The sequence below is a fragment of the Heptranchias perlo genome, chromosome 22 (assembly GCF_035084215.1).
Source record: "Heptranchias perlo isolate sHepPer1 chromosome 22, sHepPer1.hap1, whole genome shotgun sequence".
NCBI classification, from domain to species: Eukaryota; Metazoa; Chordata; class Chondrichthyes; order Hexanchiformes; family Hexanchidae; genus Heptranchias; species Heptranchias perlo.
The window spans coordinates 6,885,591-6,910,247 of record NC_090346.1 but is presented as its reverse complement, the minus strand read 5'-3'; the positions used below and the strand labels follow the sequence as shown (position 1 = coordinate 6,910,247).

At 43.6% G+C, this 24,657-nt stretch overlaps 1 protein-coding gene across 1 annotated transcript in view; it reads left to right on the top strand.

Annotated features, from left to right (window-relative positions):
• Positions 1-3,184: 3,184 nt before the first annotated feature.
• The window catches only part of fbxl18 (F-box and leucine-rich repeat protein 18), a 34,513-nt gene continuing 13,040 nt past the window's right edge, over positions 3,185-24,657 (top strand). Inside the window, exons 1-3 of the mRNA XM_068002875.1 lie at positions 3,185-3,619; positions 10,616-12,195; positions 16,848-17,066. Coding sequence (XP_067858976.1) covers positions 3,386-3,619; positions 10,616-12,195; positions 16,848-17,066 — 2,033 coding nt within the window. The 5' untranslated portion in view covers positions 3,185-3,385. The remainder of the gene's footprint in view (positions 3,620-10,615; positions 12,196-16,847; positions 17,067-24,657) is intronic.

The following is a 24,657-nucleotide window of genomic DNA, read 5'->3' as shown; positions in this document are numbered from 1 at the left end:
GCCCAATGGAAAAAGAACTCATTAGTAAGGAAACCAGCTTATTAACTGAAGTTATTGTAAAAGGCATAGGTCTTCCTTAGATTCTCCTTATATGGAGTTGAACTCTTAACTTTTGGTAAAATCAAGTAACGCAGAAAGGTGCGAATTGTCATGTAGTCAGGGGTAGCGAAATGTTTAAAAAGTGACAGTATATAATGAGCATTTGGAAAGTTAAAACCCTGTACAGAAAGTTAATACATAATGGTAACTGTCACTAACTGTAAATAAACTGTTTAATATTTAATTTAAGAAAAACGTGGCGGGGCCGGGCAAGTCGGAGGACCTCCTCTTGGGTCTGCTCCTGGGCCTGGCCGAGGTGGCCATCTACAGGTCCAGGTTAGATGCGGCCCATGGGTCGGGGGAGGGGGTGGGGGGTGCAGTTGCTCTAGCTGCCTGCCACTCTTCCCTGGCTGTCTCCCTGCCCAGGTGACTCTGGAGAAGGAGCATGCAGTGTCTGCTGATACGCTTGAGGCCTTCCATGACCAGTGGGCATCGCAGGGACTGGAGTACATAGTAGACACTGATAATAAAATTGTGATTTAATTTGCAAAAAAAAATTGTTAAAGTAACAAACCTTTGGATTTGTAAAGGTTTGATCAGCCTGAAATACTGAGCACAGAACTGTAACATGTTTGAGTCCCTAGCCATCAGATGTGGTTACAAGTACTATCTTTTAAGTGTATCCTTAAGTACTATTGCATGTACTGTTTGCTTAATAAACCTATGAACACTTGACCTCAATGTATCAAGAACCTTATTGATTTTTGAGGAATAGATAGAACATCTAATCATAAATAAAAATCATCCTCTAACAATTCCATTTGAAAATGCATTGAAAACTCCTATGTCAACTTGATCCTATGGATAATTCCATTATAAAAGTGTTTGCATTTACCTATGATACCTGATATGCCTGTAGGTGGTGCTGTGATAGGGCTTTTTAATGTTAAGCTTTGCTGACGTTAGTAATATCATAACGCCTTATCTCAGAACACATATGGAGAAATCAGTGCCTATTGAGAAATGAGGAAATCTTGCTAGTACAGGTAGGCATCCCATATTCTAAAAAAAAATTGGAGCCCCTTCAGACATATAATCAGGAGCATGAACCCTGTCCTTTCGTCATGAGATATAGAGACGCATGAAAGTGTCCCTACCATCACCCTGCCTGAGCTCAGTTAACTCACAACTGGTCAAAGATGAAACCTGGGGCCCTCCTGCTCCCCAATAGCTCAGTCAGTAGATACACTGCCCAGAGTGGGACTGAGGCACCCAGGTTTCATTCCTGGTTCATGCTAAGTTTGTTGGGAGCTAAATTTTCTGATGACACAAAGATAGGTAGGAAAGTAAATTATGAAGAGGACATAAGGAGTCTGCAAAGGGAAATAGATAGGTTAAGTAAGTTGGCAAAAATTTGGCAGATGGAGTATAATGTGGGAAAATGTGAACTTGTCCACTTTGGCAGGAGGAATAGAAAAGCAGTATATTATTTAAATGAAGAGAGATTGCAGAACTCTGAGGTACAGAGGGATCTGGGTGTCCTAGTACATGAATCACAAAATGTTAGTATGCAGGTACAGCAAGTAATTAGGAATCCAAATGGAATGTTGTCATTTATTGCAAGGTGAATGGAATATAAAAGTAGAGATGTTTTGCTACAGTTGTACAGGGCATTGGTGAGACCACATCTAGAATACAGTGTGCAGTTTTGGTCTCCTTATCTAAGAAAGGACATCATTGCTTTAGAGGCTCAGCGAAGGTTTACTCAACTGATTCCTGTGATGAGGGGATTATCTTATGAGGAAAGGTTGGACAAGTTGGGCCTGTATACATCGGAGTTTAGAAGAATGAGAGGTGATCTTATTGAAACACACAAGATCCTGATGGGACTTGAAGGGGTAGATGCTGAGAGGATGTTTCCCCTTGTGGAGAGACTAGAACTAGTGGACACAGTTTGAAAATAAGGGGTCTCCCATTTAAGACGGAGATGAGGAGAATTTTTTTTCTCTCAGATGGTCGTGAGTCTGTGGAACTCCCTTCCCCAGAGAGCAGTGAAGGCAGGGTCATTGGATATTTTTAAGGCTGAGTTAGATAGATTCCTGATCAACAAGGGAGTCAAAGGTTATAGTAGGTAGACGGGAAAGTAGGGTTGAGGTCACAGTCAGATCTGCCATGATCTTATCAAATGGCAGAGCAGGCTCGAGGGGCCGAATGGCCTATTCCTGCTTTTAATTTGTATGTTCGTACGTATGTAATTGGAATGCTACAATTAGTGCTGCAGAAAATCAGAGATTTCTATTAAAAAAAAACTTGCATTTATGTAGTGCCTTTCACAACCTTAGGACATCCCAAATGCACTTTACAGACAATGAAGTACTGTACTTTTGAAGTGTAGTCACTGTTGCAATGTAGGAAACACTGCAGCCAATTTGCACACAGCAATGTGAGAATAACCAGATAATCTTTTTTAGTGATGTTGGTTGAGTGATAAATGCTGGCTGGGACACTGGGAGAATTCCACTGCTCTTCTTCAAATGGTGCCATGAGGATCTTTTACTTCCACCTGGGAGAGCAGAGAGGGCCTCTGTTTAAAGTCTCATCTGAAAGACAGCACGCTCTCAATAGTATACTGAACTATCAGCCTAGATTTTGTACTTCAGTCCCTGGAGTGGGGCTTGAACCCACAACCATTCTACAGTCAGAGGTGAGTAGGCTACCACTGAGCCACAGCTGATACCTAACATATATATATATAACACACCAAGCCAATGGTAGGGAGTGCCTCCATTATATATATTTAAAAATAACTCAATAAATCTCATGAGAGATGAGAAGAGACAAGCCTAAAAGCTGGACCCTCCTTCCCCAACCCCTTTTTACGCAGCAGGTTGTCATGATCTTGGAATGCAGTGCCTGAAAAGGTGGTGGAAGCAAATTCAATAGTAACTTTCAAAAGGGAATTGGACACTTACTCGTTTGCAGGGCTATGGAGCAGGAGCAGGGGGACTAATTGGATAGCTCTTTCAAAGAGCCGGCACAGGCACGGTGGGCCGAATGGCCTCCTGCGCCGACTCGATGACACCCTCGTTGCCGGGGACGTGCTGCGTGGGCCGGAAGTAGGGCTGCGTCAGTCGGAATGAAGTTCCGGAGGAGAGCCGTTAGTTTCTAAGTGCGGGGAGAGTGAGCGGCGGCGAGCGGTCCCGGCGTTTGAATATTTAAAAACAAACCCTTTAAAGTATATATAAATATATATATAAATAAATATTAATTCAGTTGGCGGACGGACGGACGGGTGCGCGCCCTCAGGTGTCGAGCGGGCCGTTAACTGAGGCCGGAGGTTGAGGAGATGGAGAGCGGGGAGGAGCCGGAGCAGGACCCGGAGCCGGACCCAGAGCAGGAGCAGGAGCAGGACGAGTCCCTCAACCTGACCGAGTTCTCGGATGAAATCCTGCTGAATATCCTGGGGTTCGTGCCCAGCTGCGACCTCCTGCTGAATGTCAGGAAAGTGAGCAGAAAGTTCGCGGCCCTGTGCGTGGACAAGAGCCTGATCAGTTGTGTCACTCTGCACAAAGAGTACCAGGTAAATGCCCACCGTTATCAGGCGGGGGCCGTTTGTCACTGCCCCCCCCCCCCCCCCCCGTCCTGCTGTTTACCCACCGTGCTGTTACTGGAAACCGCTGTTACCAGTGATCAAAGCGACGCCAGCATTTAGGGCTGACCGGTCCCAGCCATTGTTCAGGCTGGGTTGTGACGATGGGAAATAGCTGAGGTCCGATCCTCAGATTGTGGACTGTGGAAATTCTTTGACCGACCTGCGCCTCTAAGCCTTTGCATCCAGTGCCACCAACTATCTCATTCCAACACCGAACAGGGATGAGACAAAAGAAATGTCAGCTCATCCTGGCCGGTGTCTTAACTCCAGGAACGGAAAAAATAAATTTAGGAGCTAGAAGGCATCGCACCAGTTTTCCCCATTGATTTCAATGACTCTTCAATTCTATTGTTTAGACTAGGTAAAGTTGAGGTCCCTCGTTTGATTCATTCAGATTAAAAATCTGCATTTGAGCCCTATTTTCTCCACAGTGTCTTTCTATACGTATTCCTTCCGTGAATTATCTTTTTAAAAAACGCCTGATGTGCTTGGTGCAACCTTATTCTTTAAACTTTCAACTGTTAATTGTAAGAAGTCTAAAATGTATGTCTTAGCTCTTTGATTAATTAACAATATAACAGTTGGCATTAAAAGCAACAAAAGAGATCAGTACTGCTGTGCAATCATATTTAGTTACCAACCTTGTTTTTATATTAAAATCACAGTAACAACAAAATAATACAGCACATTTGGCAAGAGTTACTGTCGCTACCTTGACCACTCAGTTGGTGAGCACACTTTTAGACTGTTCTGCTTAACTGGGTGTGATCTCTTGCAAATTGTTCCATTATTCAAGGTTAATTCACCAGCAATCTAACCTCAAAAGCCCTACCGTTAACCCAGTGCATTGCATTATTGCTTAATATGAAACTGTGCCATACAGATCAGGTCAGTTCAACCCCTGATATATACCAATTTTGATGAACTTGCAAGATAGCAGAAACGATGTACAATTGGCATCAGTGCTACTGGGTTAGTAGAGAGTGGATGGGAGATATGGAGAGGTGGGGGGGTACCAGGACTCCCTGCCTTTGATGCTCTCCAATGCCTCCTGCTGTAAAGCGCATATGTGGACATCAGATAAAGATAAGATGAGGCTCGAATGCAATGCTCGCTTTGCTCTCAAATAGCTTCCTGGCACCAAAAAAAAAATGCCCCCTGATCATTTTCGCTCATTGGTTTCCACATTTTTCCCCCATTTGTCTTTTAGGTCCCAACATATATTCCAATGCTCATCCCCCTCCAACTTTGTTCATTCATTCTAATGAAATAAATTGACTCTTCTCCCTTCCACTAAGTCTAAATGATCTAAGTCCTAGAATTCTCCTTGTTCTGTGATTTTTGTTAATATAAACATGAAGATTAAAGTTGATAATTAAATTTGATTGTACAGCACTACTGATCTGTTGCTTCATTGTTTAATGCACAAGCTGAGACATAAATTTTAGACTGTTCTGCTTAACTGGGTGTGATCTCTTGCAAATTGTTCCATTATTCAAGGTTAATTCACCAGCAATCTAACCTCAAAAGCCCTACCGTTAACCCAGTGCATTGCATTATTGTGCTTGTCCATGGCAATGGAATCTTGCAGGCATAGACAATCACTACGTTTAGTCTGTGACCTTTGCAAATCCATTAAATAGTGAAGCGAGCGGTTTTACTGATGTGCTGAGTGGTGTGAGAATGACCAGCTATGCATCTTTTCATTGAATCACCATGTGGAGTTCAAGGCTATGTTTTCAGTGTACAGCTCTAGATTCTTGGCACAAAGACCTTTGGAACTGGAGGTCTGTCACTTGTGGACAAAGCTTCAGCAAACCCAGTGAATTATTTCTTTGGCACAGTGACCATTTTACTTCTGCCAACAAATTGTTGCAGTTATTTCTTTACTTTTAATTTTTATTCTGCTAATTTTTCATCTCTGTTCTCTTCTCTCTCTCTCCCTGGGTAGCCATTGACATCCTACTGGAGTATGGTACCATGGGCTGGGTGTGCTCTGTTACCACATGCACGTGTCCATAATTCATGTGTGAGCCTTGACAGTGAATTTATCTGCTGGATTAGTGGTGGGGTGGGGGGGGGGTTGACCTGACTCTATCTTTGCCCATCTTTAGCGATCAGGTGGGCCATTCAGCCCATCTAGTTCATCCTTCAAATCAAAAAGAACTACACATGCACACCTCCACCAAGGTTCACTAGATAGTGATCAGAAGTGGCTAAATGGCTGTTTTGTGCCCTGTAACCCAGACATGCTGAGGCCAATCGTAGTGCAGCTAACACTGCCGCTACTAACTCCAGAAAAACCCAGGAACTTCCAGCTCTGTGTGGATCAAAGGTAAACTCACTGTATCGGGGGGGGGGCGCGCCTGTATTCTAATATTTCCACAACTTACATTTATATAGCACTTTTCAATGTAATAAAACCTCCCAAGGTGTTTCACAGGAGCATAGTCAGACAAAAATTGACAGTGACACAGATGTTCAATATCTATCTCAAATGCAAAGGGCCGTCAAATCATTCTAAATTAAGATTTTGCTTCTAAATGCAAGTAACGTTTTTTAAACCTCTCTTTTAACTTTTAAAATTGATTTTCTTCATCCATTTCTAATACTGGGGTAAGATATCTGGGGGAGGGAGGGAGGGAGGGAGAGAAAGGGAGCAGATGTGTGGAAGATGTGAGCAGATGAGAGGAGCGGTTAAGGCCGGAGTTGCTGCTACGAACATTTTTAGCTCTACCTTTTCAGTGTGTGATGCTCTCAGTATTAATGGTAGTTTCACATTGAGATGAAACTTGATGGTTGAATGTGAATATCTGTCTTCATACTGTAATGACATATTACAAAATGACGTACCAGATTATTGCCAGCTTCTTCCAGATTCATTTCCCACCACCTCCCTCTGCTTAATGCAAAATTTTTGCATCAAAAAGGTGCGATTTGCAGCTCACTGGTGCCTAGAATTCATAGTGGAAATATTTCTAATCCTGTCGGGGTGATGCCTCTCTAGGGTACAACTCTTTCAGTGGATCTTAAAATATACTGCTTCTAGAGAATCTATTACGCCTTCCCACCCCGCTTCCTGTAAGGACTCTGTTCCCTTCTCCCAGTTTCTCCGTCTCATCTGTTCTGACAATGCCACCTTCCGCACCAGTGCTTCCGATAAGTCTTCCTTCTTCCTCAATGAGGATTCCCTTCCAACGTAGTTGACAGGGCCCTCAACCGTGTCCGCCCCATTTCCCGCACTTCTGTTCTCACCCCTTCCCCTCCCTCCCAGAATCATGATATGGTCCCCCTTGAGCTCACCTTCCACCTGACCAGCCTCCACCTTCAACGTATCATCCTCTGCCATTTCCACCACCTCCAGTGCAATGCTGCCACCAAACACATCTTCCCCTCCTCTCCCCTTTCAGCATTCCAAAGGGACCGCTCCCTCTGCGACACCCTGGTCCATTCTTCCATCACCAACACCCGCTCTCCTTCCCGTGGCACCTTCCCATGCGAGCGCAGGAGATGCAACACCTGCCTGTTCACCACCTCCTTTCTCACTGTCCAGGGCCCCAAACACTCCTTCCAGGTGAAACAGTGATTTACTTGTACTTCTTTCAATTTAGTTATACTGTATTCGCTGCTCACAATGCGGTCTCCTCTACATTAGGGAGACAAAACGCAGATTGGGTGATCGCTTTGCTGAACATCTCCGCTCAGAACGCAAGTGTGACCCTGACCAGCTGGTCTCTTGCCATTTTAATTCCCTGTCCCACTCCCTCTCTGTCCTCGGCCTCTTGCGCTGTTCCAATGAAGCTCAACATAAGCTCGAGGTATAGCACCTCATCTTTCGATTAGGCACTTTGCAATCTTCCAGACTCAACACTGATTTCAGTAACTTCAGATCATAACCACTGCTCCCATTTTTTCGGACAGCAGGTGCTGGTAATGGTTCTGATGTTGCCATTTACAGCTCCTGTTGGCTGCATCTTTTGTTTCTTTACTCATCCCATTACCATGCTCCTTGCCTTGCACCCTCCACCCTATCACAGACCAGCACTTTTGTTCTTTCCTTCCCTCCCCCCTTTCCCAGGCTCTGTACTTGCTTAAAAACTGTTTAATCTTCAACGTCTTCCAATTCTGACAAAAGGTCATCGACCTGAAATGTCAACTCTTATTTCTTTCTCCACAGATGCTGACTGACCTGCTGAGTATTTCCAGCATTTTCTGTTTTTATTTCAGATTTCTAGCACCTGCAGTATTTTGCTTTTTATTTTATTGAGTTACTGCCTTCGCATGGAGTAAAGGACGAGCAAGAAAAGAAAATTGGGAGGAAGAAAGCAAAGATCATGGACTGGCTTTTAACTTGGGTTAAAACTTGCTGCTTAGTGAATGACTTTTGAACTTGTCTAAATAGACTTTTCATTGGTGAATCAATTACATGAACTGTAGTAGCAGCATAAAAGCTACCTTTTTAGGTATAGATGATCCAGTCGATGCAGTGGGAAGGGGGCCCAGCGAGAAAGTAGAGAAGCAAATGACATTATCACCTTGAGTGTATTGTTGCTCAATTAATTTTCCTACACTTGGGCTTGATGTTTTCTTTTAAAGCCTGAATTAATACCTTGTTTATAGCTGTTGAGTAACCAATTCTGACTTTGTTTGGGGTGGGGGGAGGGCTTGAAGGTGACTAGGAGAGTGCACTCCTGGCTGAGAAGGGAGGTGTGGGGCTCTGGCCAGCTCGGGTGAAGTCATAAACATTTTACATCACTGCTCTGCTGTCCTAGGGGCAATGGAGTTGGCATTCAGTGCCTCTGCCACCTCCCCCCATGCCCGTCTTCTGACAGCATGTATCGATTGTGCTGTTGGGGAGCCCAGGAGCTGCTCCTGCCTTCCTTCGATCTCATTAAGGAGGGCCTACAGGGTGCCCTCTGCAAAATTGCAGGCCTCTTTCCTTAGTTCCCCATTGGTTATGTTCAAATCACACTGGTTTTTTTAATGCTGATTATTAAGTTCCGGTGTAGTCAAATTAGGTGCACAGGAAATTGCCGCATAACTTGCCGATTATGTCGACACAGGAAATTCCGGGCCCAGAACGCAGGCTAGTTGCAGTGGAGGATCCCAGGCTCAATTCCTGGACTCTGCTGAGCTTGCTGACCTCCACCAGGGGAAGCTACAATTGGCCTCTTCAGCTGTAGACTAAGGAGGGAAAATTTCAGTTAGGTTTCCTTCCACAATAACTGTTCACTGACCCCTGCTGGAAAGTGCATGTGTATGAACTAGTTGAGGACAGGATCAGGTTCAGATTTGATGTCCTCCACAGTTGAATAGCTTGCTGACTCTCTGAGAGGGCTGCTGGTGTCCTTGAAACCATATTCCAGCAAAAATCAGGAAAAGGGAAGAAGGTAAAGGCAAGTGAGGAAGGAGGAGAGCATTATGTTGCTTTACTGCAGGACTATAAAAGTTTAAAGCAGACAATGGAATACTGACAAAATGGAGAGGAAAACATGGGAAGGGGAATTTTTTTTAACACGCCGAGTCTATAAAAGGCAAGACTAAAATGAATGAAATAAATATCAAGCAATTAAACAAAATAAGTCAAGACTGAAATCAACAGGTTTAAAAAAATTGATAAATGCACAATATATAATATATACTTAAAGAAAAATAGGAAACCCACAAGTAAACTTGAAGTTTTTTTTGCTTTGTGCGAGACCAGCACTGTGCAATTGGAAATGATGAAAAATGAGTTTGAGGAGGAAAGCAACCACCAGAGGGCACTAAAATAAGCCTACAGAACTAAATGGGGAATGAAGGCAAGTGGTTAACCCCTCACTGAAACCTAATTTAACTTTTTGAAGGCAGCAGTAGTTCTTTTTCACCAGGTTTTACTTCACCCGGGGTATTTTTTGGGGGCGGCGGCAGCAGCTGCAAGTGCTCAGTGGTTTGGTACTTAACCCTTCTAATTCTGTCTCTTGACCTTCAGCATTAAGATAGAAACTGCATTGCTGTATGTTTAAAGGTGCGGAGCTGTCTTCCTTTTCCCAGAAATAACTTCACACAACCTGACCTATCTTGAATAAAGAACATCCAAAACAGACTGGACTATTTTAAATGGTTTTTCATGGTCAACCTCTAGTACCTTGCCCAAATGACATCCTTTATATGTGGACATACTGTGATTGTTGGTAGGTTTCAGCTGTGGAGAGCATCATGGTCAAGCCCGACTCTGGTCCTGCCTGACGTTGCACATTTATACTTTTCAGTAGGGGATCACTGTATAGCAACCAGGAGTGGGAACCTTAACTGACTGTCTTTTCCCTTACCCCCAGTCCCCAACCCAGAGGTACCGCACCCTCACTGCTACCCTGCCCGGGATCTGAGCCACAAACCAGGGACTGAACTGAGATTTTCTGGTCTTGATTTTGGGCCACTACCACAACAGACTGTGCACAGATTGAGCCATTGGATACTTGATGTCCTTTGGCAAGTTTTGTGCTAGCTGGGGAGTCACAATTCTGAAAGGTGTGAGGCAGCCAATCGGCCGTAAGCTGCCCATTTGGTGAAGGGAAGGCAGGATTGGGCACAACCCAGCAGCCAATGGGCAAATGGACAAAAGTATCACTTTGGTCCAACTGTAGCGTATAAATGTGCGACATTAGGCTGTATCTCTGGGTTAGCGACTAGGGAAAAAAGAATCAGTTAAGGTTCCCACTCCTGGTTGCTATGCAGTGGTCCCCTACTGAAAAGTATAAATGTGCCACGTTAGGCAGTCCCAGAGTCGGGCTTGGCCATCATGCTTTCCATAGCTGAAATCTACCAACAATCACAGTATGTTCACAAGAGAAAACACATTGCTCATTTTTAATAAATTGAGTTTTTTGTCTTAAAATATTTCTTGCCTTCATACCCTTGAACTGAATTCTGTTTTGTTTCCAGGAAAGTAATACAAAAGTGACCTCTCTGCTGAAAGAAATAGCCAGTGACATTCAACTGCTGAAGCTGAGTGGCTGCTATTGGTTGTCTGGCTCAACCATTGATCTGGTGGCAAAGTGTAAAAACCTCCTGAAGCTTGACCTGACGGGATGCCGGATGACATCACTGCGCCTCTCCAAAATGCTGTCTGTACTTCGTAACCTGCGCTCTCTCGCTTTAGACATCAACCAAGGATTTGATGTTGGCCAGCTTAGCAGTGAATGCAAGGCAACTCTTGGCAAAGTAACTGAACTCAAACAGACTTTGTTCACCCCTTCCTATGGCATCGTCCCTTGTTGTACCAATCTGGAGCAGCTGTTGCTTTATTTCGAAATCCCTGACCGGACTCGGGAGGGTGAAATGCTCTCTGGTCAGCTGATGGTTGGACAAAGCAACATCCCCCACTATCAAAACCTCAAGGTATTCTACGCAAGGCTGTCGCCAGGCTACGTTAACCAGGAAGTCGGGAGGTTTTACCTGTCTGTTCTGAGTATTCGGACTCCGGAGAACCTCCGTGCCTTTATCCTATCTGTTCCTGGGATTTTTGTTGACACCGGATGCTCCACACGGAACTTCCTAGATTGTATGACCAAAAACTTTAGCTTGGAGGCATTGCAGCTCCCTCGTTCCTGGTTGAACGGATCCTCGCTTCTACACTCCTCACTTCTACACACCATTACGTTGAGCAACCCTGTCTATTTGAACTTTAGCCACTGCATACTGTCTGGCTGCCAGCTGAGCCATCAAATAATTAACGGCGGCAAAAATGTCAAGTCGTTGGTTAGCTTGAATCTCAGTGGCTGTGTCCATTGCCTGCTGTCAGACTGCTCTGTCTTTCGCAAGGCCAAAGATGACATTGATTTCGACGTGGTGGAGGCGCTGGTAAACTGTTGCCCTAACCTGAAGCACCTGAATCTGTCTGCAGCTCACCACCACAGCCCCGAGGGGGCTGGAAAGCACTTGTGCCTGCTGCTGGCCCGATTGAAACGGTTGCGTTCGTTATCGCTCCCTGTCTGCTGCATTGTGGAAAGTGCCATAAATGTGGACAAACTGCCAAATCACATGGTGCCAGCTTTGGGGGCGCATTCTGTGCGCCGGGGTCTGGGGAAGAAGGTTCGAATTGGAGTTCCGACCTATCCAAAGAATATTCCAGAGCAGCAGTCTTTGAGTCTGCCAACAACAGTTTTTGGGACTCTATTGGAGAATGTTCCCTTTTTGGAAGAACTTGAACTGATTGGGTCCAGTTTCTCCTCTAATGTGCCTCGAAATGAGCCCGCCATTAGGAACATGCAACCACCCTGTGACCGAGCGCAACGGGTCCGAGACGAAGAGTTGGCGCTCATCAGACATTTGCAGCGCTTGCGCACTCTGACCTTGGCCCAGCTTCCTGGCATTCTTACTGGGTCAGGGCTGATTGGCATTGGACAGAAGTGCCAGCAGCTGCAGTCGTTGTCCCTGGCAAACCTTGGTCTGCTGGGGAAAGTTGCTTACATGCCAGCCTTGTGTGAAATGCTGAAACACTGCAAACAACTGAAGGACCTGAGGTGAGCGTGTGTATTTATTGGAATTCACAGTTTGAGATGTACTATGGAAATGAAGGGTACACCTTCTATGAGACATAACAGCATTTCACATCTTAACGTAAAGTAGTTTGTAATCCTCCGTGTAAAAGAAAGAGAGAACTTGCATTTTTATAGCGCCTTTTGAGTCCTCAGGATGTTCTAAAGTGCTTCACAGCCAGTGAATTATTTTTCAAGTGCAGTCATGGCTATATTGTGGTAGCCAACTTGTACAGAAGGTCCCACAAACAGCAATGAGATAAATGACCAGTTACAGTAGTTGTAGTGGTTATGTTACTGAACTAGTAATCCAGTTGCCTGTACTAATAATCTAGAGAATTTGACTTCAAGTCCCACAATGGCAGTTTGAGAATTTGAATTTAGTTGCTGGGAAATTTTTTAAAAAGCTGTTATCAGTAAAAGTGAGCATAAAGTTGGCAGATTTTCGTAAAAATCCAACTGGTTCGCTAATGTCCTTTTAGGGAAGGAAACCTGCCGTCCTTATCCGCTCTGACCTATACGACTTCAGTCCCACACCAACTGTTAACTGCCCTCTGAAGTAGCCTAACAAGCCACTCAGTTGTGTGAAACTGTTCAAGAAGGCCCATCACCTTCTGGCTGTGCCAATGGCATCCTCACCTGCCACGAATCGCTGCTTTCAGTTGAAAATGTGGGGTGAGGGAAAGAAATGTGTAGAACTAGCTTTATTGCTCATGTTGAGCAGTTGTATATATGTTGCACCACTATCAAGTGACATTACATTAATCATTTGGCATACTTTTCTTGTGCTTTTGATTTGTGCACTCGCTCTCTCATTCAAGGCTCTTATTCTACCATACGCTATAGTAATTTGTGGCACATTTTATTGTTTTGTTCTCTTTACTCTATGTCATGGATGAAAAAAATGAAATAACTGTGTGCATAGGTGGGGGAGTTACCTTTTATCTGTTTTAGCTATTCTGCCCTTGAGTAATTTTGTGCAGTGCTACATTGTTCATTTGTGGAGGTCGATTTTTGAGACAAATACTTAGGCCCTTGGGAGTAATGTTTTTGCCCCAGCAAATGCTTATATTCATTGCAGTGCCCAATTATCATAAGTAAAACTACAGATTTGAATAGCATTTACGTGATTAGACTGAAATTGTGGCTACAGGGAATTCTGCATCACTATCTTCAGGGTTTAACTGCCAATAATTATTAGCCACCTAATGTGACTTGTACTGGCCACAGCTGATGTCTTATCATTCCTTTTTTTATTTAAACATTGTACAAGTGTCTCTCTTATCTGTCATCTTTATGTTTCCATTTCCCTCTTTTATCCCCCTCTCTGTGTATTTTTGTGTCTTTTTTCTTTCCATTCCTTTTTGGGGTGAAGGGAGCTGCCGATAGCGGCATCTTCTGCAACTCATCTCTGTTTTTGCTGATTTCAACTCTCGTCCCTCCCCTTCCTTCCTGTTACATTCTGATCTTTTTCCATCCCTCCCCCCGCCTTAGTTTCCCCTTTCCTCCCCCTGCCTTCCCTTTCTCCAGCCTTCCTGTTTCTCCTCTCCCTGTACCCTTTACCATTTCCATTCCCACTCTGTGCCCTCATTCTTACTTCCTCCTCCCACTTTCTCCCTAAAATTGCAGTCTCCTGTCTGATCACCCCCCAACCTTCTCCATCCCTCGTCGACCCTGCCACTTTCCCTGCCCTTTCTTAATCACCCCACACCACCTCTCTATTCTCTTCTCCCCCAGTGACTCGATAAAAGTCTGCAAATTGAACATTTTAAATGATAAAATCTTAGAAATTGAAATTAAAATATGACTTACCTGCAATAACAGCTGGATAAACGGACATGGGGGACGGACCTTGGCGACCCAGAGTGTTGCATCATGTAACACACGTTTGCTGATCTGCAGTAGCACGAACCATTACTACTGGGAGGCCTGAAAGGTAAGTAATGGTAAGTAGAGAAAACTATGCTAATCTTTTAGTTTCCTTTAGAAGGATTCTAGGTGTTATACTCAAATCGTGACTGCCAATCACGATAAAATTGTGAAACAAGGAGTAAGAGTGATAAACTGGAAATGCATTCCACATGCAAAACTTTTAATATTTTTTGTATGTCCATCTATCCATTGGTCGAATATAAAATCCTCATTAGGAAAATTCTGGAGGTAAAGTACAGTCATCATGGAAAAATCAATTTTTAGTTAAAATACTAGTAGACCTACAGTGGTGTTGCTCATTGAGTCAGAGGAAAGAAGGACAGTTGGATTATACTAATGTGTGTAAAAATGTAGCAAGAAAAACCGAATGGTGCAGGCTGAAGGAAGAATGGCCATGTTCATAGCAGGGGGTGGGGAAGGATAATTAAACTGTTCTTGATTGATTCCTAGGACATTTAAAATTGTTCTGATTTTGTGTGTGTGTGTGTAAAAGACAGTGTTGAACAGACACATGCTGGATGAAAAACATCTTCTGTGGCATTGCTCACATTGGGTCTAAGGAGACTCAGTTTTAGAATGACCAGAGTGTTGCATCATGTAACACACATTAGCTGATCCGTGCTGTTGCTCATGGAGAAAAGTAAAAACAAAACTCTCTTCCTGCAACCGTGTCTTGTTCCATTTCTCTAATTTTGTCACAGTTTTTCTGTTTGTCTTCCACTTTTTCACTGAATGGCTCTCATATTTTTCTCAGAGTGTCAATGCTGTTTTTGTTTCTGAATCTTTTTCTCTACTTTTCCTGTCACTGTGCAAGTCTCTCTTTCACTATGTCCCCTCTCTCCTGAACCTTTCTCAATCCATCTGTGTGGTGCTCACTATACCCCTTTGTATTCAGTTTCTGTATCTTTCACTTTTATTTTGAAGCCCAGAATACACTAGATGGTGGGCAATATGTGCCAGATTGGAGGTGGGCACTGAGATTTAGCAGGGAGAGGCTGTTGGGGAGGTAATGGACCACTTGCATTCTAATGGAGGAAGTAGGACACACGGGCCTGGCAAAAGCCCGTGTGTCAGGTGGTGTGGCCTGTGGTAGGTGTGTTGGAGTCGTTGGGCATGGAACTAATTCCCGTTAGGGAATTGGGAGTACACAACGAGAATGGGCCATGGGGACGTAGTGGGGGAAGATGGTGACTGAACTACTTGACAGGCAAGGGTGTAGTGGGGCTAGACTGTGTCAGTACTGCCAGGAAGGGGTGCTGAAGTTTAGGAGCATTTATGAGAGGCCATGAGCACTTGGGCAGTGGGAACAATTGTGGTATATAGCACTCGGGGTGGGGGGATCTGGGAAACCTACACATTGGTTTGGCAACATCAGGAGGGAGGGGGTTTGGGGTTTGAGAGGCCTGGGCTTCTGGAATTTGTACAGCTTTGTTTAAAGGGGTAGGAGGAGGAGGCTAAGGTGGTAGGGCACACTTAAGCAGCCAACAGCCGACATGGTTTTAAAAATCCTCCCACCTCTTTCTCTGGCCGTTCCTGGTAATAGTGATTGATGTTGAGTAAAGTTCCACAAGAAGCATTAGCTGCCCTCTTCCACTTTTCCTTCAGTTCCCCATTCTCGCCTCTCTATTTCTCTTCCCTTATGCTCTGTATCCACAATATCCATTTCCTCTTTATAGTAAAGCATTCTAAGATGTGAGGAGCACCATATAAATGCATGTGTTGCAAATCACCAAAATGGCTGCTCTTCATCTGTGGGTCTTGACAGTGATCCTTAGCTGTTTGTTTGACTATGAGGAGCCTTGAAACTGAGTGTGTGCTCACTCGAGATCCACATGTGCACTTTCCAGCAGGGAAACGACACTGATCAGGAGAATAAACCAGTTCTCTTCTTTCAGTAGAACATTAGATTGCTGGAGGAGAAGGCTGTGTGTTCACGCAAAGCCTTAAAAGCAGATGATCATGTTCATAACCAAGTGTTCAGGAGCCGAGACGTTGCATGATGAATTTCCCCTCTCCTCCAGCTTTCTCCAAACCTCTCCTGAAGACTCTGACTCATGCTGGGGTACAGTTCCAGGGATATACCAACAAAACCCCTCCGTGCCCAAGAGGTGGTTATTCATGCTTGTGGCTGAAAGCGGGCGTTAGCAGACTTTTTGACTGAGGGGACAGCGCAGCTGAGCTCTGTCCTTGTGCTGATGGGGCTTTCACTTTCTGATAGGTTCAACATGACCCAGAAGATAGGAGCTGGGAGATGCAAAACTGAGGCATGACAGTGCCACTACCGTTGAGAGGGCGTAATTACAGAATGACAAGTTTACATAGGCAATTTCCATTATAAATGTGGACATAGGTTTTTCCCCCATTATAAATTCCTGACAGGAAGTGCGTGCAGATATAAGATTTTTTTTAAAATCGATTATAGTTCCTTCCTGTCAGCTTGGTACCGTAACTTAGTACTGATGGGATGACCTGCCAGAATTAACAACTAGGGACAGCTCAAGTTGACAGAAATCAAGGCTACTAAACCCCTTGAAATACGCATGCCTTTTTATTGCCCAAATAATTCATATTTGAACTTTCCTGCCTGGGGTAGATCTGATGAGAAGTGCAGGTGTACTTTGAAAGCTGGCACTTTACAAGGTTGTAGAACACACTTGTACGAATTGTATGATTCAGCTTTCATTGTCTTTTCATTCCTCCTGCAGACTAGAGCAGCCGTATTTTTCAGCAAGTGCGCAGTTCTTCCAAGCACTGGGCCACTGCTCATCACTGGAACGATTCTGCATTGTTTCTCGGCACGGAACGTTCCAGCACGATGCGGTAATCTCGTTCATGACCAAGTGCCCGGATGTCATCATGTGTCATATGTTCACAGGAGAAACTCTAGTGGCCTGCAAGAACCTTCAGCAAGCACTGATTCAAGGGTGAGTGAAAGAAATGACTTATATGCACAAGCAGTGAGTCACATCTGCAATATATAAAGGGAGCCAATGCACAAGGTACTTGATGCCTTATGTGGAAGTACACCAGAGGGCTAGTGGGTCTAATGAATTCCAAATGAAGTGCATCAGATAACCAGCAGGCTGTCTTTATATCCCATCAATAGTTTTTTTTATTATGGGATTTAAAGGAATGAGCCATGTTTTAAAAATTCATAATCTTTTTTTAAACACTTGACACAAAGTGGCTAATCTCCTGTTCAGGCTGTCAACTTTGCAGTATTTCTGAGGCTGGACGATAGAGCATAAGAATATAGGTACCTGAGCTCCCTTTTGGTTCAGTGGGTGGGTGATTGCAATGCCTGGTGTGGTACTTTCATACAGATCTGGAAGGTTTAACTGAGCTCGGCTTGGGTGGTGATAGAGGCCTACAATTGGCCTCAGTGTTACTGTGCTAAGGAGGGGAGAAATATTCAACCAGAATTCCCATTGCTCATTACTATCCAGTGACTTGCTGGAAGTGTGTATGTTTGGATGTACATCCATGGCTATGATGCCCCCCCCCCCCCCCACTTCTTAGTCATGTAGCCTATTAACACTGTCTAGGCTCACACACATGAAGGTACCAGAAGGCTAACACTGCTATAGAACCATACCCCAGCACAAGTCCTTACCTTCAAGAGGAGAGAAGAAAATGGAGGTTGGTGGGGGAAAAGAAATATTAGTTTGAGACCTAAAGTGTTTTGCATTTTTTTTAATGAGTTAATGGGTGTTGGCTCCTGGTGTGTGGATCTCACTCAGTCAGCAGCAACTTCACTACAACAAATTACTTTGAAATGCAGTGATTGTCATGCAGGTATCAATAGGAAAGTGTTGTATAGTTTGTAAGCACTGGGCAGATGCATTAAGATGTGTTTGAATTTTTATCATACAATCCCCCCTACCCTAGATAATAGGACAGGGCTGCAGATGCTGTTTCTTCCTGTTCTCCTGCATCTCCATATCAAATCAGCGCAAGAGTAATTCCACTCATTAGAATAGTAGGCTTGTACATAAGTTTAAATCAATTTGAGTATTTTCTTTACTTTGACAGTAGGGGGCAATGTTGTAAGAGGCATCTGACTGCAGTTGTATTTCCATCTTCCATTCATGGCCAATGTGAAGCCTGTTCTGTAACCTAAACACTATAATGGAATTGAATGGGACTAAAGTATCGTAAGTGTTTTACTGCAGTATTGTGACATGTTAAACATCATCTCTAAATGGTGTTTCAGCAGAAAGGTTGCAAATGGTTCAGAATTTTTTTCTTACTCTTTCGCTCTTGTACTGCATCACTAGAGCACTAGGTGCAAATAGAAGAGCAGCAGTACTGCAAAGTTATTAGTGGATTGTTTGATTTATATGGTCGATGTGGACTCATAAATGATTCATGTGTACATTATCCTTTTCATAATGGATGGAGGTACTTAATCCCTCTGGATTTCCTGAAAATGTTATCTGTAATCTACATTCTTATGTGTGATGTATGTGTGTTTGAAGGTAGCTGCACTTTGGAAGGAGAAAATGGGATGGGAGAGGAAAAGAACGGCTTCAAATCGAAGAGTGGTAAAATGTAAAAAGCTGGGGGGGCGGTGGGGAGGAATACAATCGGAAGGGAAGTGATGAGAGAAAACAGTAACAGCAATGAAAAGAGACACCGGGAACACACAATATGTAGCAACATGGTGAATTGCACTCTCTTGCTCACTCCCCAATTTAAGATGATGCCCAAAGGGCTTGAGTTGAGTGGATTTTTTTCCCTTATGAACCACTAGCTTCTATAATGCATGTTTTGAGTTCCTCGTAGATTGCTTACAGCACGGGTCCATTTACAGAAGGTACTTTGGATTTTAAAGTATGTGGCCATTGCTGATTCCACTATGTCCATATTTCTGAAATGGCCCGAAGCGGAGACCCATTTATTTTCTTATCCTAGGTTGCTGTGCGGGAGGTTTTGCCTTTTCTGTCTCTTCTCTCTCTTTCCCCCCACACCCCCACACCCCATTCCCCCCATATGCCTGTTTAACTACACTGTAATGAAAATATAGCATAATAGCATAATCACGTGAGGAACAGTGAAATTAATAAGGGGCAAAGAATAAAAAGGTGAGTCCTTGCTAACTTCTTTGAAGCCCATAGTGTTTTTGGTTCACTCTTTCTGCTGCATCGAAATCGATTACAGACCACACCAAGTAGCATGGAGTCACTTTTTGATAGCTAGTTATTAGATGTGGTGCTGTGCAGTTCTGCTGTTTGTGGATGCCCTCATGCCAGGGCAGATGTACCCTCATCCAGCTTCTAAGGATGCTAGTACTTTACAAGAGGTTGTGCATATTTTTAGGGTAAAGAGCATAAGGCTTTATTTTGAGTAATATTGGCTCATGATGAATGTCTCAATGGCTCTTATTATGAAGTTATCATTAAGTAACTTCATGATACGACGTTTATTTCCAGTAATTCACAGATCACATGGTGGGAATATGCAGAGGAACTATTCAGGCAGAATTCCCACATTTATCGGTGCATCCATGAGATTGGTTATGTCATGAAGTGTGTAGATTTGGCAGATAATTTCAAGTTGATGGTTGGCTTGGTGCATTAAGCATGGCTTCTATTTATGTGAGAGCTGTTGATGATTCATTTTGGATGGAAATATGAAGTGTGAATACAGCACATTTAGTCAATTTGGTAGGAATTAAAAGTGAATAGTGGGAGCTTCTCCAGTGACAAAAGGACATGACCCAATCCAGAAATAGTGAATCAGATACGTAACTCTCCCTTCAGACTTGAGATGGGCACTAATATTGCTCATTAATTACCAAGTTCCTTTTTATCCTGTTGTTTCCAAATCAACATTATTGATTTAACAGTAATCTGTACCTTGCTGTGTTGTTCCCCACTCTCCCCTCTCAGTTCCACCCTGCTCTTTCCACCCCCCCCCCCCCCCCCCCCCACGTTTTACTTTCTGTACGATTGCTTTCTTCTGTGTGGATCAAGGCCTTGGACTCCTCTGTGATTCACCAACCGGATCTATGTTTGTAGAGTGGACAGACAGCACTCTTCTAAATATACTACTGTCCACAAATTGAACCGTGCATTGCTGAGCAGGCACTCCACCTGGTGGCTCAGCTAAAACTGACCAAAGTTATGGTTGTAGTTGGCAGTTAGGAGGATTCACTAACCTGCTGAGTTATTGACTTATTTTGTTCTGACTTTCTCTGTTTTAATTGATTAGAGCACAAATGCAGTGCTGCCTATTCTTTCCACTCTCCTTTTCTTAACCAATTTTTCTCTTTTATTCAGCTGAAGGCATTTACTCATCGGGGTATCGCTCTAATAGCCAATAGCCGCCTGTTACCCTGCCCAAGATGACCATTCTTCATGTGTAAGCCTAGACTACGAGTGCCAACAAATTCTTTGACCCAGGGGTGAGCTAAGCTCGATCTTGAGTAGTTGAGGCGACTAGCATAGATGCATTTTAGGGGAAGCTAGATAAACACAAGAGGGAGAAGGGAATAGAAGGATCTGTTGATGGGGTTAGATGGAGAAGGGTGGGAGGAGGCTCGTGTGGAGCACAAACACCGGTATGGACCTGTTGGGCCGAATGGCTTGTTTCTGTGCTGTACATTCTTTGTAATTGACGTCCACTTGGGCATCTAGAGGTCACCCAGGTCTGTAACACCAGACCAAGCCTTAGTAAGAGTGAGGGGGATAAAATTAGTGCAGTGACAACAAAAAACTCCAACCTACTGGTGTTTACTAAATGTTACAAAATATAAATCTCATGCTTTTTATTTTCCACTAATTCTAGTAATTGAATTTTAAGAAAAATTTACCTCAGTCTATTTTAGTTTTACACTGATAATTTCATATATAGGTATGCTGCCTAATATGACAGCTCCCCTGAATGCTCATTGTGTAGATGTTGTACTGTGCCATTCTGTTCAAGCTGGCCCCAGGTTTTGATCCCTGCTCTATACTGAGTTAGTTGGTTGGAAGGGGAGGGTAGCAGTGGTGGCTATAGTTCAGTTAGGGTTCTTGTGCTAGGGAGGGTGGAAGGCGGAATAAAAGGTCAGTCATGTTCCTATACCTGATTACTATCCAGTGATGCTGCTGGAGTAAGTATATGTGATCACGCAACAGAATCTATGCCCTCTGTGGAGGCTCACTGTCCGAGCTGAAAAATGGCCATTGAGATGATAGGGGAGAACCAGTGGATGTGGTGTACTTGGATTTTCAGAAGGCTTTTGATTAGGTCCCACACAAGAGGTTAGTGTGCAAAATTAAAGCACATGGGATTGGGGGGAATATACTGACATGGATTGAGAATTGGTTGACAGACAAGAAACAGAGAGTAGGAATAAACGGGTCTTTTCCGGCTGGCAGGCAGTGACTAGTGGGGTACCACGGGGATCAGTGCTTGGGCCCCAGCTATTCACAATATATTTCAATGATTTGAATGAGGGAACTAAATGTAACATTTCCAAGTTTGCAGACAACACAAAGCTGGGGTGGAATGTGAGCTGTGAGGAGGATGCAAAGAGGCTCCAATGTGATTTAGACAAGTTGGGTGAGTGGGCAAGAACATGGCAGATGCAGTATAACGTGGATAAATGTGAGGTTATCCACTTTGGTTGTAAAAACAGAAAGGCAGATTATTATCTGAATGGTAACAGATTGGGAAAAGGGGAGGTGCAATGAGACCTGGGTGTCCTTCTACACCAGTCGCTGAAAATGAGTATTCAGGTGCAGCAAGCAGTTAGGAAGGCGAATGGTATGTTGGCCTTCATTGCAAGAGGATTTGAGTACAGAAGCAGGGATGTCTCATTGCAGTTATACAGGGCCTTGGTGAGACCACATCTGGAGTATTGTGTGCAGTTTTGGTCTTCTTATCTGAGGAAGGATATCCTTGCCGTGGAGGGAGTGCAACGAAGGTTTACCAGACTGATTGCTGGGTTGGCAGGACTGATGCATGAGGAGAGATTGGGTCGACTAGGCCTATATTCACTAGAGTTTAGAAGAATGAGGTGATCTAATTGAAACATATAAAATTCTAACAGGACTAGACAGTCTAGATGCAGGGAGGATGTTCCCGATGGCTTGGGAGTCCAGCACTAGGGGTCACAGTCTCAGGATACGGGATATGCCATTTAGAACCGAGATGAGGAGAAATTTCTTCACTCAGAGGGTGGTGACCCTGTGGAATTCTCTACCACAGAAGGCAGTGGAGGCCAAGTCATTAGATGTATTCAAGAAGGAGATAGATATATTTCTTAATGCTAAAAGGATCAAGTGATATGGGGAAAAAGCGGGAATAGGGTACTGAGTTAGACGATCAGCCATGATCATTTTGAATGGCGGAGCAGGGCCAAATGGCCTACTCTTGCTCCTATATTTTCTGGAGGGCTGCGAGCACATGTGGAATCCTAACCCAGTTTGACTTGGCATTGACTAGGAAAAATTAGGGAAGAAGAAGAAATCTCTGCAACTGTATTGACCTACATTTAATGTTATAGATGCATCGCTCACATCCTTGTTCGACTTTGTTTTCTTTTAGTAGAAGCTCACGGCAGAGATTTAAAACTTCTCTGATTCCTGAAATGCAGTCATTATTTGGACACCTAGAATTTTGTTTTCACCATTAAAAACTTCAGTCTTGACTTGTGTTTAATTTGCTCTGTAAAGATGCAGGTTAAGGACCATAAACTAATTTTTACAACTGAAACATTGGGAAAAAAAATTAGAGCATCTGGAGGTATCTCCTCGTTCTTCTTTTATAAAGTTTAGTATGATGACAAAAATTCAGTGAAAATGGAAGTCTCGTCCTAGAAAATGTGTATGTGCTGACTGAAGAACCGAAACGCAATATAGTGCACCCTGACACAAGAGAAAAGCACAGATGTGCTCCATCAGTCATTAGCCATGCATTACGCCTCATTGAAGACCAGATTTCTAGGCCCAGCTAGCACTATCTGTCAACTGCAGTCTCAGCAACGAGATGAGAATAGGCAGGGAAATAAGCCATCCTTTGTTCTGCAGCACGAACGTCACAGACAACTAACTTATGAATAACCGAGCTGGATGGATTTACCAATGCAGAACAGGCATCCAGTACTCAGCAAGCAGGGAGTCATCTTCATCAGCTATGTACAACAGACTGTGGCACTTATTTCTTCTAATTTAGAACACTTTTTAACCTAGCCAAGCCTGAAGTGACACAAATTAATACATCGTCTATGGGGTTTTACATTGTTCTTCCTTCGGATATTTTAAGGAGCTGAATTATATGCCTTCTAATACACCCTAAATCTTCAGGACGGTATGGTTTTCTTCCTTCATATATTTTAAGGAGAGGCAATATAATCTAAATGGCACAATTCTAAAGGGGGTGCAGAAACAGAGAGACCTGGGGGTATATGTGCACAAATCTTTAAAGGTGGCAGGACAGGTTGAGAAAGCGGTTAAAAAAGCATATGGGATCCTGGGCTTTATAAATAGAGGCATAGAGTACAAAAGTAAGGAAGTTATGTTGAACCTTTATAAAACACTGGTTCAGCCACATCTGGAGTATTGTGTCCAATTCTGGGCACAGTACTTTAGGAAGGATGTGAAGGCCTTAGAGAGGGTGCAGAAACGATGGTTCCAGGGATGAGGACTTTAGTTACATGGATAGACTGGAGAAGCTGGGGTCGCTCTCCTTAGAGCAGAGAAGGTTGAGAGGAGATTTGATAGAAGTGTTCAAAATAGAATCATAGAAGTTTACAACATGGAAACAGGCCCTTCATGAAGGGTTTAGATAAAGTAAATAAAGAGAAACTCTTCCCATTGGCAGAAGGGTCGAGAACACAGATTTAAGGTGATTGGCAAAAGAACAAAAGGCGACATGAGGAAAAACTTTTTTACACAGCGAGTAGTTATGTTCTGGAACATGCTGCCTGAAAGCGTGGTGGAAGCAGATTCAATTGTGGCTTTCAAAAGGGAACTGGATAAATACTTGAAGGGGAAAAACTGGGGGAATGCGACTAACTGGATTGCTCTTACAAAGAGCTGGCAAAGTTTCGATGGGCTGAATGGCCTCCTTCTGTGCTGTAACCATTCTATGATTCTGATATGTCTTCTAATGTAGCCTAGATATTCAGGGTACATTGAAAAAGGGAATGGACACTTAATGCCACCTGATCAGTTCAATGACACTCATTGATACATTGATGATCACTGTCGAGTACTATAGGGGAAACTGAGCCCACATGCTGGTGAGTGGGGACATGCTGCTGTAATCTTTTTAGTGCTCCACCCCTGCCATGTGCGAAAATGTTAGAAACAGTTTACTCCTACCATATTATAACATCTGAAAGTTAGAACACCCAACAACTGTCAAAAACTCCTTTTTAAAGCGACTGATACTTGAACATGATTGTGAGTTCACTGGTATTTGAAGTACTGGCCTCCAGGGGCAGGGGCAAAATCCAAAGCCGTCTCCCATCTGAAATCTTTCGTTTGAAAAGTTAGGACCATTTTCTCCCAGGTCATCAGATGG